General features: G+C 39.0%; 1 protein-coding gene across 3 annotated transcripts in view; it reads right to left on the bottom strand.

Moving 5' to 3' along the window:
- Positions 1–23713, bottom strand: part of LOC124595065 (arylsulfatase G-like) — a 130870-nt gene that overhangs the window by 41331 nt on the left and 65826 nt on the right. For all 3 annotated transcript variants that reach the window (XM_047133643.1, XM_047133644.1, XM_047133642.1), the window contains exons 5-7: positions 22935–23094; positions 14271–14458; positions 9808–9983 (exon numbers count right to left, since the gene is read on the bottom strand). In XM_047133643.1, the coding sequence (XP_046989599.1) occupies positions 9808–9983; positions 14271–14458; positions 22935–23094 (524 nt within the window). The remainder of the gene's footprint in view (positions 1–9807; positions 9984–14270; positions 14459–22934; positions 23095–23713) is intronic.

Raw genomic sequence — 23713 nt, 5'->3', positions numbered from 1 at the left:
AGCTTATTGCAGTGAAGAAAGGGAGCAAACGTTTCAACATAAACAACAGTACTGCATTGGATAACACGACAAAATCTTTGTGATAGGGATTTTATCTTTGAATACCAACTTGATCCTGGTTTTCATTTGAGCAGGCCATATCTATTTACAATGGAAAACCACCCATCCTACTGAACTCTCTGCTTACCGTATACCAACAAGTGGGTCACACCTAGAGTGTAATAAGTCATAAAGATAGCAGTCATCAGACATTGTGGATTGGACTAGGCTAATGGGAAATCAATTGAAATGATTATAAATTGGTTTCAAAAGAAAATGTAAAATGTGCAATGTAATGTTTAAGTAATCCATAGATTTAGTTGCAGCCTATGATTCAGTGGACTGAATCTCCTAGCAGGCTACAGAACCTGTTATCAGGAAGGCCAGAGTGCTGCCTTCAAAATTTGGCTGCCAGGACCAGAATACTGCTAAGCCAATCTGATTCAAGACAACAAGTTTGGCACTCAAACGAGTGAGGTTACCACATGTCAGGGCCTGACACTGCACTGTGTGTGCCTCCCTATGAGACTGGAGGCAAACCCCATTTGAAACATAGCTGGTGAAATTGGCATAAAAACTAGCTATGTGGACCTAGCAGTACTTGTTTTTAGCTGCTGTCTGCACCAAGAACAACTTCACCTCAGCCATCAACCTGATATGTGTCATTCAGTCTCATCAACAACTAATCACTGCCTCCATTAGCCACTGATCTATGGGCTGCACCTAGGCTTAATGCTGCCAGGGCCCGAACTTGCACCAACCAACTGAGCTGGAACCTCTTGCAGACTGTTATCAAGAGACTCCTGGGCACTGCCAAGGGGGTCCTTGATTCACAGTCGATGGCTTGATGTGTCCTGCACCTGACCTTCAGCAAGCTGTGAACTGACCGTCACACTTGCACTCTGCCGTGGGTCACAACCATATGCTCACCAAGATACTACTGGTACACTTCTACTTTGGCTGCCTTCCTGCCTTGCATCCTCACACTGGCCAGTGCCCACATGCTGCTGTGTGTTTTGCTGAGGTAAGCCCTGCTGCCCAGGGTCTGCATACACCATTGACGCTTCGCCCATGGCCCGCCACCTAACTCATTATTCTGAGACATCTTCCTGACATATTATGGTGTCAATAACTATTGCACCACCCTGACACCATAACAGATATAACCTTTTCTAAAATTTTTGAGAATGCTGGCAAAAGTAAAACTGGATGGAACTTTGATGGTATTTATTTATCTCCTTTCTTATACAAAGATTTAAGTTCTGCATGTTTCACCCATTTGGGAAATTTTTCACTGATAATTGACTGGTTGCACAAATAACTTAATATGTTACTTAACTCAGAAGAATACTCATTATTTAAATGTGCTAATATTTTATCACAACCACTAGATTTTTTCTTTTAATTATTTTATGGGGACATTACTTCTGCTGGTGTAGTAAGGATCACAGTCAAATTACTGAAGTTATTTGTAATGGCTGGTCTGAAATATTTTATGACAGCATCTACCAAATTTAAAAATCCCATCTTTCCAGTGACAGTTATTCTTGTTGAAAAGTTTTGCAATACTATGAATGCATCTTGTACTAGGCTAATGGAAAAGCAATTGGAGCAATAAGTACAAATAGATGTAAAAAGAAAGATGTAAAATATAGTGTGTAACATTTAAGTAATCCACAGATTTAGCAGCAGGTTGCAGTTCAGGTGGACTGAATGTCCTAAAGGTGCTGTCTGCTACTCTTAATTTCTGGTTCTGACACTCATCAACTTTCAAATGCAGTTAGGACTTTAGCAGTAAAAGTGTTGTATTCTTCATTCATGTCATGAGCACTGTATACATCACTCAAATTCATGTCTTTGAAGAGCTTCCTAAAATAATCAATTTTTGGCATACTGACTACCCTCTTGAACTTAGATTTAGTAAATTTTGTATCCTGATTTAACAAAAGGACACATACAGGGTGTTACAAAAAGGTACGGCCGAACTTTCAGGAAACATTCCTCACACACAAAGAAAGAAAATATGTTATGTGGACATGCGCCCGGAAACGCTTACTTTCCATGTTAGAGTTCATTTTATTACTTCTCTTCAAATCACATTAATCATGGAATGGAAACACACAGCAACAGAACATACCAGCATGACTTCAAACACTTTGTTACAGGGAATGTTCAAAATGTCCTCCATTAGCGAGGATACATGCATCCACCCTCCATCGCATGGAATCCCTGATGCGCTGATGCAGCCTGGAAAATGGCATATTGTATCACAGCCATCCACAATATGAGCACAAAGAGTCTCTACATTTGGTACCGGTGTTGCGTAGACAAGAGTTTTCAAATGCCCCCATAAATGAGAGTCAAGAGGGTTGAGGTCAGGAGAGCGTGGAGGCCATGGAATTGGTCCGCCTCTACCAATCCACCGGTCACCGAATCTGTTGTTGAGAAGCGTACGAACACTTCAACTGAAATGTGCAGGAGCTCCATCGTGCATGAACCACATGTTGTGTCGCACTTGTAAAGGCACATGTTCTAGCAGCACAGGTAGAGTATCCCATATGAAATCATGATAACATGCTCCATTGAGTGTAGGTGGAAGAACATGGGGCCCAATCAAGACATCACCAACAATGCCTGCCCAAACGTTCACAGAAAATCTGTGTTGATCATGTGATTGCATAATTGCATGTGGATTCTCATCAGCCCACACATGTTGATTGTGAAAATTTACAATTTGATCGCATTGGAATGAAGTCTCATCCGTAAAGAGAACATTTGCACTGAAATGAGGATTGACACATTGTTGGATGAACCATTCACAGAAATGTACCCTTGGAGGCCAGTCAGCTGCTGATAGTGCGTGCACACGCTTCACATGGTATGGAAACAGCTGGTTCTCCTGTAGCACTCTCCATACATGGACGTGGTCAACGTTACCTTGTACAGCAGCAACTTCCCTGACGCTGACATTAGGGTTATCGTTAACTGCACAGAGAATTGCCTCATCCATTGCAGGTGTCCTCATCGTTCTAGGTTTTCCCCAGTCACGAATAGGCTGGAATGTTCCGTGCTCCCTAAGACGCCGATCAATTGCTTCGAACGTCTTCCCGTCGGGACACCTTCGTTCTGGAAATCTGTCTCGATACAAATGTACCACGCCACGGCTATTGCCCCATGCTAATCCATACATCAAATGGGCATCTGCCAACTCCGCATTTGTAAACATTGCACTGAATGCAAAACCACATTCGTGATGAACACTAACCTGTTGATGCTACGTACTGCTGTGCTTGATGCTAGTACTGTAGAGCAATGAGTCGCATGGCAACACAAGCACTGAAGTCAACATTACCTTCCTTCAATTGGGCCAACTGGCAGTGAATTGAGGAAGTACAGTACATACTGACGAAACTAAAATGAGCTCTAACATGGAAATTAAGCGTTTCCGGACACATGTCCACATAACATCTTTTCTTTATTTGTGTGTGAGGAATGTTTCCTGAAAGTTTGGCTGTACCTTTTTGTAACACCCTGTATGTCATGGCCAGACAGGCCACTGCTTATTGGATTGTAAATAAAAATTTTGTTCATTGGACTTTTCTGTAAAGATATTATCAGTAACAATAATGTAATTAACATTAAAAGTGATCAGGAAGAGACTACTTCAGTGCACAAAGAGCAAGTGACAGGCATGATAACAAGGGACAGGCAGTCCTCTGGAAAGAAGGTATTGTAAGATGAGGAAATATCAGGTACAGGGATAAATTTGAATGGGAACGGTATGTTTTTCAACTTATGTTGATATCACCAAATGCAATCTTTTATTTCATGTATGTCTTTTGCTGTCTACAGTTTAGGTATTGTAAAGCAGATTTGAACACAGATTGTTACACTTTGAAGTGGAGTGCAGCAATTTTCAATGGATTGTATAATTTATACAAATGCTTTTGTAATTGTACTAGAAGAGAAAAATAGTGGTAAGCATGATTTCCTCATAATTTACTTATGTAAGTGTTAAGAATGAAATGTGAATGTAATTTGCCTGCATAACTCACTTGGAATAATGTCTAGTAAACTATTAACAAATATCTACATACAGTGGGGGAACACTGGACAGTGCCGCAGACTTATGGAGGGACGCTTGGAGCTCTTCAGAGGTAGAGTTATGACCCTAAAAATCTTGGAAAGAGTGCTGCTGCAAGAGCAGGAAAACAGCCATACAGGAAGGCATCAAGCAAATGTTACATATCATATTGAACATTTGGGAATAAACACATGAGTGGAAGGAAACAATTAAACAGTTAGTTTGCCGGAATCGTAACAGAAGTGGACACAAAAGGAGGGGGACTCAGATTTCTGCATCCATATCAGTGCAACAGATCTGTGTGTTCTTTTTTGTGTGATTCTAGATGATGGTACTGAAGGCAAACACCAGTCAATACCAGAAATATTTTTTGAATTTTTGTCACGTCAATATTATCTCAGCTGCTTTTCTGAAAATTTTCATGTAATTTTATACACAATATGTTACACTTCAATCAAAAGTTTATGACAAAAAGTTACTTTATTTTCACTGTTACAATTGACATGTAGTCAAAATTGTTTTTTTCAAAATATTTGAAATTAAAAAACATTTGGCACACTTAAAATTTCTATTATTAATTACACGATCTAGTACTGTTTATTATGTTTATTTCTCGATTCATGTATAAAATAATAATCTAAACCAATAGAAATTCACTTGTCAAGAAAAACTGTAAATCCTTTGGAATATTGTTATTACCAGAGTGGGAGAGCAGTAAGCATGCCTCTGATGTGATCAGATGTATTTTTTTAGTTTGGATGAGCAATGTAATTTTGGCTTTGTTAATGTGAAAATTCAAAAGACAGTGTGATATAGTAAAATTTAATGCAATAAATCATCATAAGAACAAAAATTCTGCAGAGACATACTTCATGATTATTTAGGACCTAAAATGTGAGAATTTCAGATTCAAGAATCAGACCCATGGACATGAAGAACTGGAGCCAAATATGTGAGAAAAGATAAGTAAAAAGTTTACTGTAAATCTTACTCCTCTCGAATCTTATGATAAGACTTCACCATCATATGATTCTTCAATGTCATCTCAAATATCTCACACTTTTTGTTGTATGAATTTAATATTCTTTGTGAAGCTACCTTAAAGAATATTAAAATTCCATCTGATATTACCCCATCTTATGGTACAACCATAGTGAACCATTCAGTCATTCTGATGTGTTCAAAAAACCATTAAAGATGATGGACTGCAGAACATCAAAGTACGGTAGCCAACAATAGTTAAGGGACACAGTAAGCAGACACTGTAGAATTGTTTGGCATTGCTGCTGTAGAACTTCTGAAGTTTTTTTCTTTCCTCAGGATGTTGTCCTTATATTTACATATTATGTATTGTAATAAACTGTGTTGTGCAGTATAAGTACAGAAATGTGGGTCATGACCATTTCACAGGTATTAACTGTGAACCTGCTATTGTATTAGGAAATGCCAGAAATATTTAGTGAATAAGCAACAAAATGGAGCAATGGAATGAAACAAAGGATTCAGGATTTTTGAACAATAGCATGATTGAAAAGGAGGTGAACTTCATGGACAGTACTGCAACCTGTGCATTGTCATGTGAGAATCCAGAAAAGGAAGAATAGTTGGGTAGTGAATGACAATTAATTATAGCTAAGATACAGTTGTGATATTAATAGAAAGATGGAAACATGTACAAATGAAGAAAGGGGTAAGGTAGGCCAGGTAAAGAATAGAAGACAACACAAAAAAGAGGTATAGATGTTAAAGAAGATGAAGGAAAAGAAAGAGTTTTTCAGGGTGTTAGTTCTTAGGCATGATGAAAGTATGACAATGTCGGGAAAGTCTATAAGACAATGGTAAGAATGCACAAGAAATATCAGGCACTGAATGACCAGATAGAAACTGCAAAAAATGAACTCACTAACAACAGTGATAGGGTTAAGAAACCAATCAGAAACATTTAAAGAAAGGAATACACAACTCAAACAGTGGTCCTACATTTGTATGGTGTAGTGATACACAGATAGGATTTCTTAGAAGATATTCACTCAGCAAATTTGATCTGAAGGTCTCTTTATAATCAGTTGCATTTTTACAAGCTTTTACAGGAAAATACTCAATTTCTTTGTGGCAATTTGACAGACAATTTCATGAACATATTAAAAAAGGGAGCCAGAAATATTAAGACCACAGTCAATAAAACTGAATGTACACTGATGATCCCATGTTTAGTCTGAGCATAGTCATTTCATTTCCTAAATCTTTGACCAATTTCTTAGATCAATATTGGTCACACACACAACACAATGACAACTCTCAATAGATACCTACAGAAAATGTGGTAGAAAATGCAACACAGTATGAGATACTTTATTGAGACAATGGGTGTGGGTTCCTGTTGTCCTGTCCTGTTGTCATCTCCTAGTTCATGAACCACGGGCAATGTATGAGTGGCCAAGTAAGTGGTCCTGACAGTCGGGATACCAGTTACTTTGGAATAAGGGTGGGCATCTCGGACATATTCTGAGTCATGGTCACCTTTGTGCTCAGACGGCAAAGACTACCAAATCCACCGGTTAGTCCCTCAACCGTTAGGGGTAACACTCAATGGGATTCAGGGCAAGTAAGGCTAGCAACCTGCTTCCCTGGTACTTTAAATATGATGCTGGCAACAATCAGAGCAAAATGCCTCAGACCTTTGGAGGTGACGGAGTCCCACCTCTAATTGACAAACCAGGGACTCCTAAGATACGACTCGGCAAACGAATGGTAACGAGATGGGGAGCTATTAATATCAATGGGGGCTACTCTGGGAAGAAGGTAGAGCTGGCAGAGGCTGCAAGTAAGATGGGGTTGGACGTTTTAGGTGTTAGTGACATTCGGGTAAGGGGTGAGAAAGAAGAGGAAGTGGGAGAGTGCAAGGTCAACCTGTCAGGAGTCAAAGCAGGAATACCACAACGGGGTGTAGGGCTTTACATCAGGAAAGAAATGGAACCCAGCATAGTTGCAATAAGTGGATAGATTTGACAGTGTCTAGCAAGAAAATTAGGATTGTGTCAGTATATTTGCATTGTGAAGGGACAGATCAAGATAAGATGGATAGGTTAGAGTAAAGGACAAGGACAGTGTTCTGCTCATGGGTGATTTTAATGCCAGGATTGGAAACCGAACAGAAGGGTATGAAAAGGTTATGGGTAAATTTGGAGAGGATATGGAGGCCAACAGGAATGGGAAACAACTCTTGGATTTCTGTGCCAGTATGGGCTTAGTAATCACAAACTCCTTTTTTAAACATAAGAACATTCACCGGTATACTTGGGAAGGCAGGGGAACCAGATCTGTCACTGACTATATAATAACAGATCAGGAATTCAGAAAGGCTGTGAGGGACACATGTGTATTCAGGGGATTCTTTGATGACACTGATCACTATTTAATCTGCAGTGAAATTGGTAATGTGAGGCCGAAAGTGCACGAGGTCAGGTCCATATGTAGGACGATAAGAGTGGAGAAACTTCAGGATAAGGAAATCAGGCACAAGTACATAACAGTGATCTCAGAAAGGTACCAGTTAGTTGAATGTAGTCAATTACAGCCATTGGAAAAGGAATGGACAAGGTACAGGGACACAGTACTAGAAGTGGCTAAAGAATGTCTTGGAACAGTAGTGTGTAAAGGTAGGATGAAGCAAACAGCTTGGTGGAATGACACAGTCAAGGCAGCCTGTAAAAGGAAAAAGAAGGTGTATCAAAAATGGCTACATACTAGAACTCAGGTAGACAGAGAAAGTTATCTTGAAGAAAGAAACAAAGCCAATCAGATAATTGCAACATCCAAGAAGAAATCTTGGTAAGACTTTGGAAACGGGATGGAGACTTTGGGTCAAGCTGCTGGAAAGCCATTCTGGAGTGTAATTAGCAGTCTGCAAAAGGGAGGTAAGAAGGAAATGACAAGTATTTTGGACAGGTCAGGAAAACTGCTGGTGAATCCTGTTGATGCCTTGGGCAGATGGAGGGAATATTTTGAAGAGTTGCTCAATGTAGGTGAAAATACGATCAGTAATGTTTCAGATTTCGATGTACAATGGGATAGGAATGATGGAATTAGGATCACATTTGAGGAAGTGGAGAAAATGGTCAATATATTGCAGTGCAATAAAGCGGCTGGAGTGGATGAAATTAAGTCGGAACTCATCAAATACAGTGGATGTCAGGTCTTAAATGGCTACACAGGATAATTGAAATGGTGTGGGAGTTGGGACAGGTTCCATCAGACTGGATGAAAGCAGTAATCACACCAATCTTTAAAGATGGAAACAGAAAAGATTGTAACAATTACAGAGGTATCTCTTTAATCAGTGTTGTGGGTAAAATCTTCTCAGGTATTGTTGAAAGGAAAGTGCGAGTATTAGTTGAGAAGCAATTGGATGAAAATCATTGTGGGTTTATGCCTCTTAAAGGTTGTCAGGACCAGATCTTTAGCTTACAGCAAATAATGGAGAAGTGTTATGAGTGGAACAGGGAATTGTATCTATGCTTTATAGATCTAGAAAAGGCATATGACAGGGTTCCTAGGAGGAAGTTATTGTCTGTTCTACAAGATTATGGAATAGGAGGCAAACTTTTGCAAGCAATTAAAGGTCTTTACATAGTTAGTCTGGCAGTAGTTAGAGTTGACAGTAAATTGAGATCATGGTTCAGAGTAGTTTCAGGAGTAAGACAAGGTTGCAACCTGTCTCCACTGTTGTTCATATTATTTATGGATCATATGATGAAAACAATAGACTGGCTGGGTGAGATTAAGATATGTGAAAGCAAAATAAGCAGTCTTGCATATGCGGATGACTTAGTTGTGATGGCAGACTCGATTGAAAGTTTGCAAAGTAATATTTCAGAGCTAGATCAGAAATGTAAGGACTATGGTATGAAGATTAGCATCTCCAAAACGAAAGTAATGCCAGTGGGAAAGAGATATAAATGGATTGAGTGCCAAATAGGAGGAACAAAGTTAGAACAGGTGGACGGTTTCAAGTACTTAGGATGCATATTCTCACAGGATGGCAACATAGTGAAAGAACTGGAAGCGAGATGTAGCAAAGCTAATGCAGTGAGTGCTCAGCTATGATCTACTCTCTTCTGCAAGAAGGAAGTCAGTACCAAGACTAAGTTATCTGTGCACCGTTCAATCTTTCGACCAACTTTGTTGTATGGGAGCAAAAGCTGGGTGGATTCAGGTTACCTTATCAATAAGGTTGAGGTTACGGATATGAAAGTAGCTAGTATGATTGCAGGTACTAGTAGATGGGAACAATGGCAGGAGGGTGTCCACAATGAGGAAATCAGATGGTGGGGTCATGTTACATGCATGGGAGAAGCAAGGTTACCCAAGAGACTCATGGGTTCATCAGTAGAGGGTAGGAGGAGTCAGGGTAGACCAAGGAGAAGGTACCTGGGTTTGGTTAAAAATGATTTTGAAATAATCGGCTTTAACATCAGAAGAGGCACCATTGTTAGCACTGAATAGGGGATAATGGAGGAATTTTATAAGGGGGACTATGCTCCAGACTGAATGCTGAAAGGCATAATCAGTCTTAAATGATAATGATGATGATGATGATGATGATGATGAAACTGAAACAAAACAGTCTGTGCAATTAATTTGACATTTAAAATTATTGATAAATATATGTTGTTCTTTCTTACCTCTATGTATCCTGGCCATAGCACTAAGCTGGGAACTCTGTGACCACCTTCCCAAACAGTTTGTTTTGCAGCACTTCCTCCTCCACCTCCATGCAACACATCTCGCTGCCATGCTCCTACAAAGGGGCCACTTGACCCAGCTAAGTCACATTTTACTTCCCATGGTCCATTGTCACCTAAAGCGAGAACAAATAAATTATAGTTTTCATTTATAGCAATGTTGTTAATACTTAAGTAATAGTTTCAACAATTCTGTGAAATTAAGCATTTTACACTGAGAGAAAAGAAGGCAAGTAATGAACAAATTACACCAAAGGAGCAAATTCAAATTCAGAATTGCAAAACATAAAATGTGGATTGCCACAGGATTTGGTACTGGGTGCATTCTTGTTTTTGATCTACAAGAAAGATCTTTTAAAGGCTTTAAAGGGCCATTCAAAGATTGTAATGTTTGCTGATACTGCAAGCACACAACTGAATGGCCCTAAACTCAACCATAACAGAACAGCTATGATGAAAGCTGAACAGGCCAGTAACTGGTTGACAACAAGAAACTTTTCTCACAAAGACTTACATAATGTAATTTATGTGCCAATAAACTGTTGGTGTCATAAACTGACATTAATAGTCATGTACTATATGAAACACTGTATGTAAAATTCCTTGCAGTCCACTTTGATAACAAGCTATAATGAGAACTCACAGATAAATTGATCAAAATGCTCAATCCTCATGGATAATAAATTGGAGTGGCACCAGCATGTGGAAGAGATAACCAAAAGACCCAGTACTGTCTGCTTTGCACTCCTAAAATCTCTTTATAGTATGGAAGGGTGCAACAAAAATATTGCGTTAAGTTGATAACTTGCTACCTTGCATAAACCTCTTTGGAGACCTAGAGATTACATTCCAATACATATAGTCCCTAATTGTATTTGCAGTGAATGCAGTACGAACTCTGCAAATGCCAACCACAATAGAAGTAAACATAATTTCTTCCATAAGTTTTACTTCCCTAATTGGGGTTCATAATGGTGTTTTACACTCTGGTGCAGAAGTCTATAACATGTTGTCAGGCAAGAAATTTCAAATCCCCAGATATTCAAAAACACAGTAAAGGAATACTTCATTAGCAACTCCCCATGCCATATATCAAGAGTATTTGGGCTCAGAGATGTAAATACCACATCTCTCTAACATTTGTATTAAATAAATCTGGATTTTGTCAATATATAGCTAGCATGTAGTGTATTGTGTGAGGTAAAGTTTTTGTTTGAAGTATTAATGACAATATTGTGAGTGGGACAGATTGCTGCTCACCATATAGAGGAGATACTGAGTCACAGACAGGCACGCCTAAAAACTGCTAAAAATGAGAGCTTTCCACCAAAAGGCCTTCTTATAAAGTAAACACACACACACACACACACACACACACACACACATATTCATGCAAGCACACTTCACACACACATGACCACTGCCTCTGGCCACTGAGACCAGACTGTGCAGGATGGAAGAAGCAGTCTGAGTGGTAGAGGTAAGGAGGAGGCTGGGTCAGGGAGGAAGAGAGATAGCAGGGCATGCAGTTGGGGACGGTAAAGTGCTGCTTGTGGAAGCATGCAAAGATGTGGTGGGGACAGAGTAGGGCAGAGGTGTAGTCGTGAAGTAGTTAGACGAGGGGGGGGGGGGGGGGCGCTGGGAGTGGAAAAGGGAAGAAGTAGAGGAAAGGAATCAGAAAGACAAGTAGAAGAGAGAGAGGGAAAGAGGGAGAGACACTAGTGAGTGCACTGGTGGAATAGAATCACTCTCTCTCTCTGTCCATCCACCCCCTCCTCCTCCCATTTTCCACCCCCACCCCCCCAACCTCCAAACTGCACCAATCTGTCATACACTGTCCCCATCAGGTCTCTGCATACTCTCACCACCCCTGCTCTGCTATCCCTCCCCCTCTCCACCCCAGCTCCTTCCTTACCTCCACCTCACAGACTGCGTCTCCCACCATGCAGTCACATGCAGGCTGGACCAGAGACAGTGGTCATGCGAGCATGAGTTGTACTTGTGTTGTCCACTTTAGAAGAAGGCCTTTTGGCTGAAAGTCCACATGTTTAGCAGTCTTTTGGTGTGCCTGTACGTGACTCAACATCTCCCCTATATTCTAAGTGGCAATCTATCCTTTTCATAGTATTTTCATTATTCCATTCTGGATTTTCCATTGTTTGTTTGAAGTAGTAGATAGCAGCTGAGTAGTGTAAGAGAAGAAGCAGAAGCATTTTTCAAAGCAGTTGTTTTTTATTTTCCCTAATATACATATATAAAGTAATCTATAAGTAATTATCAGTACTTCTAGACGTAATTATCAGTGTGAGTAGTTAGCACTAGTCATAATTTGTTGTTGGTATATTTTACAGAAGTAGCCAACAGGGGTAGTCATAAATTTTGAATTATCATCTTGAACAAATAAAGTCAGGTAGTTAATTTTTTGTTTATTTGCACATACATGTCTGCAGTCTTGGTACAAAAGGAAATCCACAAGCCAAATTACCACAACATCCTGCTAGAGGAACCCAAACAAAATGGCACCTACTATCTCCAATTTAACAATAAATTATGCAATTTTGTTTTTACTATGCCAGTGGTGAGCTGTACTATGGCACAGTAAACTCAATATGTACCAGAACTGCAGGTATAATTATGTGACTCTATCTTCTCAAGCTGCTATTGGTTGGAAGGGTCCGTATGGCACAGGCTGTGAAGCAGTCATTGAAATGAAGGATATCATGTTTGGCAGCATGTTCAGCAAGACGACACAGAATTTTTGTGGTTTTCCTAAATCAGTACCAGGGAAAAGTGGGGGTAGTACCAGTGAAAAGCCACAGACAGTTTGTCCACCTCAGTCTTGTGCTATATCTCTAATGACATTGTCATTGACAAGTCATTAAGCTTTATTCTTTCTGGCTCTACAACAGATCAACAATACAGCTCAAAATATGATGGCCACCTTCAGTTCCAGAGACAATGTTGCAATTACTATACGAGCTTCAACAAACTCAAATGAGCAATTCGTGAAATATGCACACTACCTGAATGCTGCTGGAGAGAAACCAGCTTTGAAGCATACACAGTATATGATGAAGCCAGCTGGGATCTCTTTACTTCCTCTCTTGCCTTGCCATCTGCTTCCTTAAATTCATTTTATTTTCATTTTTGCATGAATATCATTAACATGCATGAGAAAGGTTGGCCCTCAGTCTTAAGGATTATAGCACCAGGTCTAATTTTGTGCTTGGTTTTGTTCATATAATCAATTTCCTAATTTATTTTCACCATTCCTAGTTAATACCTTTTGTTATAGGGTGAAATCAGTAATTGTTTTGCAACTTAGATTCTATTGTTGACTCATAAACAAATATAAATTCTGTAATAATTAAATACATTTGGAAGAAGAACTACAAGGATTCTTAAAGTATTTATGTGGCTCTAATTGAAAACATATTAGCAAAGTCAGCCCTTAATTAACTCCAAAATAATTACCATGTTTGTCAAAAGCATTGTTTGTATAACTATATCTGTTAATTTCATTATTTAAACAAATAATTTGGCCAGACCTTTGTGGTAGAAGAAAATGTTAAAAATAAGTTTTTTTTATGTATTCAGTTAATTGAATGAGCTATGTTTTAATTGTAATTTCTGTAACTTAAACATCAAACAATGTATAGTTTCAGTGCTGTTTTGAGAGGATATATAATGGACTGATTTTTGGTCCTGAGACAGTCAGTGCATGGCCAATTTTTAGAGGGGAATTATGTACTGTTTCAAGTAACAACAATGCATCAACTTAACAGTGGAAAATGTGTGACACAAACAGGCCACATGTTAGATCAAGTAATGACAATGTCTGTTCAATTTATTTGAGTAATAGCGTCACACATACCTTATTATTCTGCAAGCACTGTGAAATGTGTGGTTAGGTTTTTACTGCTCACAGATGTTCAACAGCAAACTATGGTAGCAATATGCTGATGTTTGCCTGCAATCTATTAATGAAGCTTATCAACATTTCCCAATAGCAAACAGGCCATATAATTGTGTAATATTGGGGGGTTGTGAACAATGAAAGTAAAGAACTGTGAATTGTAATTGTGCAACTATCGGCTACGTTATTTACAGTAGTCAGTGTTGAACTTCCACCCCCCCCCCCCATTTTTTCATGTCACAAGTAGACACCATTTCTTCCCAATTACACATGTCTCTCAAAGTCAGCAGAGTTGTTCTGGGGAACTGGTTGTAATGTGGAGTTTGGCTTCTCCACAGACTCAGGCTTATTGCTAGAATAGGGTTCAATAATCCTCCCCATAGACATTCTCTTAAATTGCTGGTCATAAAACTAGAAACCTTTCCATGAGTCTGAAGAATTAATCTCAAAGGCAATTTCATTTTGTTGTTTGGGTTGGAGGACTTACTCAGAATCCAAATCAAGTTATTTTTACTATATCTCATAGCTGTTCTCACAATTTTTCCAATGAGCCAATCCATCTCAAACAAGGTATCAGCAAATATGCCTTTTCCAGTAATATTTTCAAATGTAGGGCCATGGGCCAATGGTACATGTATGTGTGACAATGCAACGTACATGAAGAAAGGCTCCTTCCTGAAATGAGAGAAAGATTATGTAGGACATTCATCGGTCTCCCTTGAGAAACATGAAATAATAAACATTTATACACATGATATTAAATAAATGAAAATATATACTCTGCTCATTTTACAAATTTAAAGTAAGAAAGGATCACAGTTGCACCAACAGTCTAAAATTTCTTGCATTGAATGATTAACAAGAGACACACTTTTTTGCTTTATTTCTTGTCTCATAAATTTCAATTACAGACATATTGTCTTTTCTACATTTTTCTTGGCTTATTGTTAATTTAAAGGAGAAAATTTTGTTAGAACTGAAATCTACTGACTTAGCTGCTCAACTGGCAAAGAAAACAATCAGGTAGGAAATCAATTTTATTTTTACTATCATTTTCTATGATGGACTCCATTAGTCTCTTATAATTATCTTAGGATCCCAAAAAATATGTCTGTCAGATGTAGGTGTATGATACCTTCAGTACAAAAGTGTAAAATATACTTTCTTGTAAACCACATACACTGATTTCAATATGATTGTGATATGAAACTCTAATTTCATTCCCCATACTTGTTGGTGATGGGACGTTAAGCAATGTTCTTCCTTCCTTCTCTAGTGAATTTTAAAAGTCCATTAGTCACTAAACCCTAGATCAAATTATAAATTATATAGAATACGACAAGACAAATGTATGTTTCTAAGCTAATTTATGTTTGAAAAGCAGAATTTTTTTGAGTCATCAGTCTTCTGACTAGCGTGATGTGCCCAGCGCGAATTCCTCTCCTGTGGCAACCATCTAAGCTACCTACATCCTCAATTATTTGCTGGATGTCTTCTAATCTCTGTCTTCCCCTACAGCTTTTAACCTCTACTCAGTGTTTTTCGTATACTCCTTCCCTCGCCAATTATCCAGAGAAATTACTCATTCCTTACCTTATCAGTCCACCTAATCTTCAACATTCTTCTGTAGCACTACATCTCATATTCTTTGATTCTCTACTTTCTGGTTTCCACACAGTCTATGTTTCACTACCATACATACAATGCTGTGCTCTCAGATATTTCATCCCCAAACTGAGGCCTACGTTTGGTTCTAGCTGACTTCTCTTGGCCTGGAATACCCTTTTTGCCAGTGCTAGTCTGCTTATTTCCTTTTTGCTCTATCTGTAATGGGTTATTTTGCTGCCTAGATAGCGGAATTCCTTGACTTCTCATTTCTGCTATTTCTCATTGCTTTCATCTTGCGTTGATTTACTCTGAATCCATGTTCTCTACCCATTAAAATGTTCATTCTGTTCAACATTTCCTGTAATTCTTCTTCACCTTCACTGAGGATAGCACTGTCATCAGTGAACCTTACGATTGATATCCTTTCAGTTTGAATTTTAATCCTGCTCTTGTATCTTTCTTTTATTTCTGTCATTGCTACTTTGATGAATAAATTGAACAGTAGGTGCAAAAAACTACATCCCTGTCTTACATCCTTTCCAGTTAAAGCACTTCATTCTTGGCCACCCACTCTTACTGTTCCCTCTTGGTTCTTGTATATATTATATATGATGCATCTTTTCCTATGGCTTACCCCTATTTTTCTCAGAATTTTGAACATCTTGCACCATTTTACAGTATTGAACACTTTTTCCAGGTCGACAGATCCTATGAATGTGTCTTGATTTTTCTTCAGTCTTGCTTCCATTATCAAACACAATGTCACAACTACCTCTCTGGTGTCTTTGCCTTTTCTAAAACCAAACTGTTTGTCATATAACAGATCCTCAATTTTATTTTCCACTCTTCTGAATATCAGCAACCTGGATGCATGAGCTATTAATCTGATTGTGTGATAATTCTCAGACTGGTCAGCTCTTGCAGTTTTTGGAATTGTGTGGATGACATTTTTCTGAAAGTCAGACTCATACATTCTGCACACCAAAGTGAATAGTCATTTTGTTTCCACTTTCCTACAATAATTTTAGAAACTCTGATGGAATATTATCTATCCCTTTGGCCTTATTTGATCTTAATTCTTCCAAAGCTCTTTTAAATTCTGATTCTAATACTAAATTCCCTATCTTTTTTATATTGACTCATATTTCTTCTTCTATCACATCATCAGACAGATCTTCCTCCTCACAAAGGCCTTCAGTGTACTCTTTCTACCTATCTGCTCTCTGCTCTACACTTAACAGGAATTCACATGCACTCTTAGTGTTAACCACCATATCTTTTAATTTCACAAAAGGTTGTTTTGACTTTTTATATGCTAAGTCAGTCCTTCAGACCATAATTTCTTTTTCGATTTCTTCACATGTGTGTGCACATTTTCACCTTAGCTTGCCTGTACTTCCTATTTATTTCATTCTTAAGTGATTTGTGTTTCTGTATTCTTGAATCTCATGGAACACCTTTGTACTTCTGTCTTTCATTGATCATTTGAAATATTTCTTCCACTACCTATTGTTTCCTTGCAGTTACCTACCTTTTACCTACATTTTTCTCTCTAAAATTTGTGATTACCCTTTTTTTCCTCTTTAACTGCCTACAGAGCTATTCATTATTGCAGTATCTATAGTCTCAGAGAACTTCCAACATATCTCTTCATTTCTTAGTATTTCTGTATCCCACTTCTTTGCTCATTGATTTTTTGTGACTAATCTCTTAAACTTCAGCCTACTTTTAATCATTACAAAATTGTGGTCTGAGTCCATATCTGCTCCTGAGTATGCCTTACAATCTAGTATATGATTTTGGAATCTCTATGTGACCGTGTAATCTAACTGGAATCTTCCCGTATCTCCCAGCCTTTTCCAAGCATATCACCTCCTCTTGTAATTCTGATCTGAATATTCGGTATTACTGGCTGAAATTTACTGCAGAACTCAATTAGCCTTTCTCTCCTCTCATTTCTACTACCAAGCTTATACCCTCCCACAACCCTTTCATCTACTCCTTCCCATACAACCGCATTCCAATCCTCCATGACTGTTAGGTTCCATCTCCTTTTATGTACTGAATTTCCTGTTATAGCCTCATATACTTTCTCTGTCTCTTCGTTCTGCTTGCAGTGTCAGCATGTATACCTGAACTATTGTTGTTGGTGTTGACTTGCTGTTGATTCTGATAAGAACAACCATGTCGCTGAACTGTTCACAGTAACTCTCTCTCTGGCCTACCTTCCTGTTCATAACAAATTGTACTCCCATTATAACTTTTTCTGCTGCTGTTGGTATTAATCAGTGCTCATCTAACCAGATATCCTTGTCTTCTTTCCATTTCACATCAGTGACCCCCACTAAACCTAGACTGTGCCTTTGCATTTCCCTTTTCAGACTTTCTACCTTCCCCATCACATTCAGACTTCTGACATTCCATGACCCAACTTGTAGAATGTTATCCTTTCATTGGCTATTTGACCTTTTCAAGGCCACCTCCCCCTTGGCAGTCCCCTCCCAGAGATCTGAATGGAGGACTAATCCAGAATCTTTTGCCAATGAAGAGATGATCATTACACTTTTTCAATTATAGGTCACATCTCCTGTGAATGCACATTACATGTCTTCAATGCAGCGATTTCCAAGGCCTTCTGCATTCTCATGCTATTGATCATTGTTGAGTCTTCCACATTTAGGGGGGCAGTTTCCCACCCCAAGGGCAAGAGAGTGCACTGACTCTCTTCCACTCTTCCACTCCTCCATACTCTTTGATAAGGCCATTGCCAGTATGAAACAGCTGCTGATTGTTTTTATTTCAAATTTAAGCAGTGGCAGGCTTCAAACATGGGACTGAGAATATTTTGATTACTAGCCAAAGATGAGCGGACGACTATATCAGTACCTCTGTCTGCACCAAACCTTGCAACCACCAACACCACCCCCATTTCAATAGCTGCCAGCCGTTTCATACCAGAAGGACCCTTACATAAGACCTAACTACCCAAGGTTGTTGCATCTGTATTGACAACCAGTCCCTCTCCAAATATGCCAAGGATTTTGCTTTGATATTCTACCTAAAATCTTCCACAAAGGAGCACTTATCTCATAACTCAGTACCATCCAAGACTGTAGAAACAAAATCACATTTTCCATTACAGTGCGACTATCCTCCCTACTCTCCCCTGGACTATTCTTCTTCCCTTCAAAGATTCACAATACCCCTATTCATCCCTATGGCACAGATGCTCCAAATCTCTTGGCTCATGTCTCATATCTCTGCAACAGACCTAAATGCAAGACCTGCCCCATACATCCTCCCACCACCACCTATGCCAGTCCTGTCATAGGCATTCCTATCCCATCAAAGGAAGTGCTACATTTCAAAGTAACAATGTGATCTACAAGCTAAGCTGCAACTACTGTGCTGCTTTCTGTGTGGGCATGACAACAAAGAAGCTGCCTTTCTACATGAATGCCCGCATCTCGTGGTCATGCGGTAGCGTTCTCGCTTCCCACGCCCGGGTTCCCGGGTTCGATTCCCGGCGGGGTCAGGGATTTTCTCTGCCTCGTGATGGCTGGGTGTTGTGTGCTGTCCTTAGGTTAGTTAGGTTTAAGTAGTTCTAAGTTCTAGGGGACTTATGACCACAGCAGTTGAGTCCCATAGTGCTCACAGCCATTTGAACCGTTCTACATGAATGGCCACTGCCAAACTGTGGCCAAAAAACAGCTGCACCACACCATTGCTGAAAATGCTCCCCAACACAGTGCACATCACTCCTATGAGTGCTTCACAGCCTGTGCCATCCTTCATTCTCAAAACCCCCATGGCCTCAACCTTCAGTAGTTCTTGTCCACCACTTATCTATCCACTATATTGGTCTCATTTCTGCACTAAATGCTCTTCTATATCTACAACACCTACTAGTCTATTCTCCTTCACTACTTCTCTCCTCTCCCCCCTCCCTGCCCCCCCCCCCCCCCCCCCCCCAGCACAGTTTCCCATCTCTGTGTCTAGCAGCCAATTCCATACCTACCTCTTCCCTTCACGCTCCCACAGGCAACACAACATCTTGCCACACCCCTACCCTGCTATCCCTCACCATTCCTGTCCCATGCCTCCTCCTTACCCCCCACCACACACTCCACCAGACTGCTGCTCATGTCAGACACAGTCACAGTTGCAGTCGCAGTTGCAGTCACAGTCTGCAGTCAGGCCCCAACACCTGGAGGCAGTAACCAAGTGTGCATGTTTGAGTGAGTTCTTCTTGTGTGAATGTGTGTATGTTTCCTCTTTTGGAAGAAGGACTTATTCTCCTAAAGCATAAATGTTTAGCAACCTTATTCATTGTGCCTGTCTGTGATTCAATGCCTCATCTATGTGGTGAGTAGCTATCTATCTTTTCATATTGTTGTTATTTCATTTTGGGCTTCCCATTGTTTCATTTCTCATTTAGAACATATATGGATCAATGTACTATCAGGCTCCTGTAACTGCCACATGGTTGTCATTTATATGAGGTGATGCACAGAAGAGAATTATTTACTGCAGCATATTACACAATAGTTCCACATTCTCCCAATAGGCAGTCTTACTAGAAGATGTTCTAGATCACATAGTTGTTGCAAAAATTTCTGTGCATTTAGTCTGGTTCTTCCATACTGCTTCTTAATCAATTTTTTTAGTTCTACCTATTTCTCATTCTTGTTAGTGTAGTCATCAGTAGAAAGCATCAGTGCATTCTAAAATGGTTACAGTACACTGTTCCAGTTCATGTCCCTGCCAGCAGACAGCTGGGTGCTCATGGGAACAGGTGGTCACACAGCTGACACATGGGCAGTTAGGCTGCCAGGAGTGAACATAGGCTACTGAGTGCACACAGGCACAATTGGACAAGCAGTCTGTGCTTGCAGATAGTGCATGTACTGCAACAGGATCACTTGGTTCATAGCTTATATTAGCCATGCCTGCCTGAGAGCATGCTGAGGGGTGCCCAGAGTATCCATGCTCTATGGAGCAGCACATTACTCAAATCAAGCCTTTCTTATACACAAGCATAACTGTAATTGCCTCATTTTAAAATTACCATCCTGAAAACAACCATGATTGTGGAACAAGGTCCAGACCTAACTTATGTATACTGAGAAAAACTAAACAAAAAACTGAAAACTCCATTTTCCTAGGACAAAAAATTTCATATGTACATGTGTTTCACAAAGTCTTGGGACTAAGGTACATACAACCAGGATGTGCCAGAAAATTTCCACGATAGGTTCTTTTATTTATGAGTTTTCAATGCCAAAAAACAACAATGTTGTGTTTATGTCACCTGGTATGTGTGTATACTTGAGATAATCTTGGTCATGTTTCTGTGCAAACTCACTAGGTAGCATGGCAACACTTAAACAACACATGTTTGGGTTCTTGGCACATTAGTTACATGACACAATAGATGCTGATTGTGAGCAAAGAAAGAACGTTAAGTTCTGCAGTAATTTTGAGGAAACACCTAGTGAAATGTGGACAATGATTAAGTAAGCATATGCAGGAAAGGCACATTTAAGAATCCATGTTACAAGTGGCACAAAAGGTTTTGTGAAGGCAGGGTTTCAGCAAAATATGATCCCACAGTGGCTCAACCATCTACAGTACATAGCAACGAAAACGTGGAGCATGTTAGTCAGTTGCTGCATGAAGACCATCATGTAACTGTGCATGCAATATCAAATTAACTTAATTTGAATCATGATGTGTGTCATAACATTTTATGTGAAGATTTAGGGAAATAGAGACTTAATGCAAAACTTGTCCCTCACACACTAACATATGAACAGAAAGAGGAATGATGAAGAATTTCTGCTGAACTACTTGACAGAGCCAGACATGATCCCACATTTCTGTCAAAGATTATTGCTGGGGATGAAAGTTGGTGCTAGTGCTACAGCACTCAAATAAAGCATCAAAGTGTTGAATGTCAGAGTCCTTGATCACCTACATCAAAAGAAGTCAAATGAAAACATTTGAGATCAAAGACAATGTTGATCAAATTTTTGACAGTAAAGGATTAGTTCACCATGAGTACATTCCTCAATATGAAACACTGAACCAAACTTTTTACACTGAGGTCTTCAAACGTTTGCAACAAGCAATTCAACATTGCTGCCCTGATTTGTGGCATTCTCAGGACTGGTTCTTATTGCATGACAATGCAAGACCCCATACTGCTTTATCTCTTACTGAGTATCTGGCCAGACATTCTCTTATGGCCATCTCAAATCCACCATATTCACCTTGTGATTTTTTTCTTGTTTCAGCAAGTGAAAAGGCAACTGAAAGGAAAGCTTCATCAAGATATCACAGATGTCCAATGGGCTGTGACAAATGAGCTTATAAGCATCACAGTTGAAAATTTCCCTTCTTGCTTCCAAGACCTGCAGGAATGCTAGAAACTGTCTATAGATAGCCAAGGGGACTACTAGGATCTTTACTCTGTAAGTGCAGTTTTCTATTTTAAAAAGACTTGTCCTGGAACTTCTCTGACAAAGGGAGTAGTTGCAAAGTTCTGAGACTACTGAATAATTCATCATTGCATCTTTCCAAGACCTCAGTTTCTAGTTAACTGCTCTGTAACTCAGAATCCACTTCAGCTGCAGAGGATACATACTAAAGTGAAATTCAGCAACAAATACATAAAATAATAATGAAACCAAGTTTTCACTGGATAAAGGCAAGGATATTTGACTTTAGAATGTACTGCACCTCAGTGTCAGATTCATTGTCTTGTGGAAGTTTTGTCCAGAAACTGGTACACATCCAAACTGAAGTGCACTGGAGCATCATCATACTCATATATGACACATAAAGTGCAGCAAACTGATAGAGGCTTACCTTCCAGTGGAACTACTGCAGGTGTCTTGAAAAACAGTCACTCTCTGTGCAGAATGCTTGCTACTTATAGCCAATTGTTATTTGAACTACCATACATAAAATCCACATCACCTTGTTTTTGTTTTGAATAACACCTCATGTTTCACACTCAGTCAGCTAGTAGCCTACTCATGCCTATGTATAACTGTTCTGTACCACATGTTATTGATATAGCAAGACACATTTGTTTTATTCAACATGTGGAGTACTATAGCAGTATGAGCAACAAATACGTCACCATATTTCATTTTAGTGCAATGCTTGTATCTTACTATCAGCACATTGTATGACATACATTCATTGAAACATTTTTTCTTGTTTTTATCCTAGGGATCAATTATGGTGTCATACCTGACAGGATGATACTACAGCATCATCTTTGGCCAGAACCTAGTCACTGTGAGAACTCTAAAGTGATGCTCATAAACACATAATGATGATTCAGATGCCATGGATAGTCTGGGGACAGTAACAGCAAAATGTTACAATTACAGTCTAGATATTAATCTAACAGAACAGTCTGAAGTTCATCTATACAAGGTGATGCCTCAAAGTCAAGTAATCTCATAGCTCATTCATATATACCATTAAATAAGTATTTACAGAAGAAATAATGTGATTTGGAGAGTGCTACCTTTCTGACATAAATTCTTCTGCAAATTCGGCATACATTTCTGAGAGATGCCTTAACTGTGCAGGCTGCTGTATTATTGTTTTATTTACATACAAAGGAAGAGCCAATTCTTCATCACATGAAATGTAACAATCATTCTCCTTGTTGAAGACCATATTTTCTAAGTAAAAAATAAAACAACAAGTTACTTATAAGAGTAGAAACAGATTTTCATCAGTCAAAACAAATTAATAAATAAAAGGAGACAATGCATTCATACCTCTCTCTCTTACCTTTTTAATGCAGATAATACATTAAATTACATATAACCAAATGGGTTTACAGGAACAGTTATTTGGAACACAACTGCTACCAGTACCATTTTCTTTCTAGGAATATGAAGTCTTTGACTGCATAGATCACTTACTCTCTACAAAAAACTTGAGTCTTATGGCACTGATGCTTTTACACAAATTTCTTTTGAATCATACTTAACTGACAGAATGCAAAAAAATGTGCTAAATACTTCAGACAAAGTTGAAAGGAGAAAATATTTTGGTTACTGGGTAGAAATCATGAAGGCGGTCATCAAGCAGAATGAGTACTTTTTCAGACAATAACAGAGTCACAATTATTCCATTGGAGAGGAGACATAGAAGAGTTTGATAATGATATTTTAAGGGAATTATTAAGTGGTTCCTTAAAAATGGACTCACCCTAAAATATGAGAAAACAGTTTTGTAAACAAATCTAGGTAAGTTGACAATTAATGTAGCACTTGGATAGGACTCAGTAAACAG

Source organism: Schistocerca americana, chromosome 2, assembly GCF_021461395.2.
Source record: "Schistocerca americana isolate TAMUIC-IGC-003095 chromosome 2, iqSchAmer2.1, whole genome shotgun sequence".
Taxonomy (NCBI): domain Eukaryota; kingdom Metazoa; phylum Arthropoda; class Insecta; order Orthoptera; family Acrididae; genus Schistocerca; species Schistocerca americana.
Note: the sequence above shows the minus strand (reverse complement) of the source record. Positions and strands in the feature narration are given on the sequence as shown.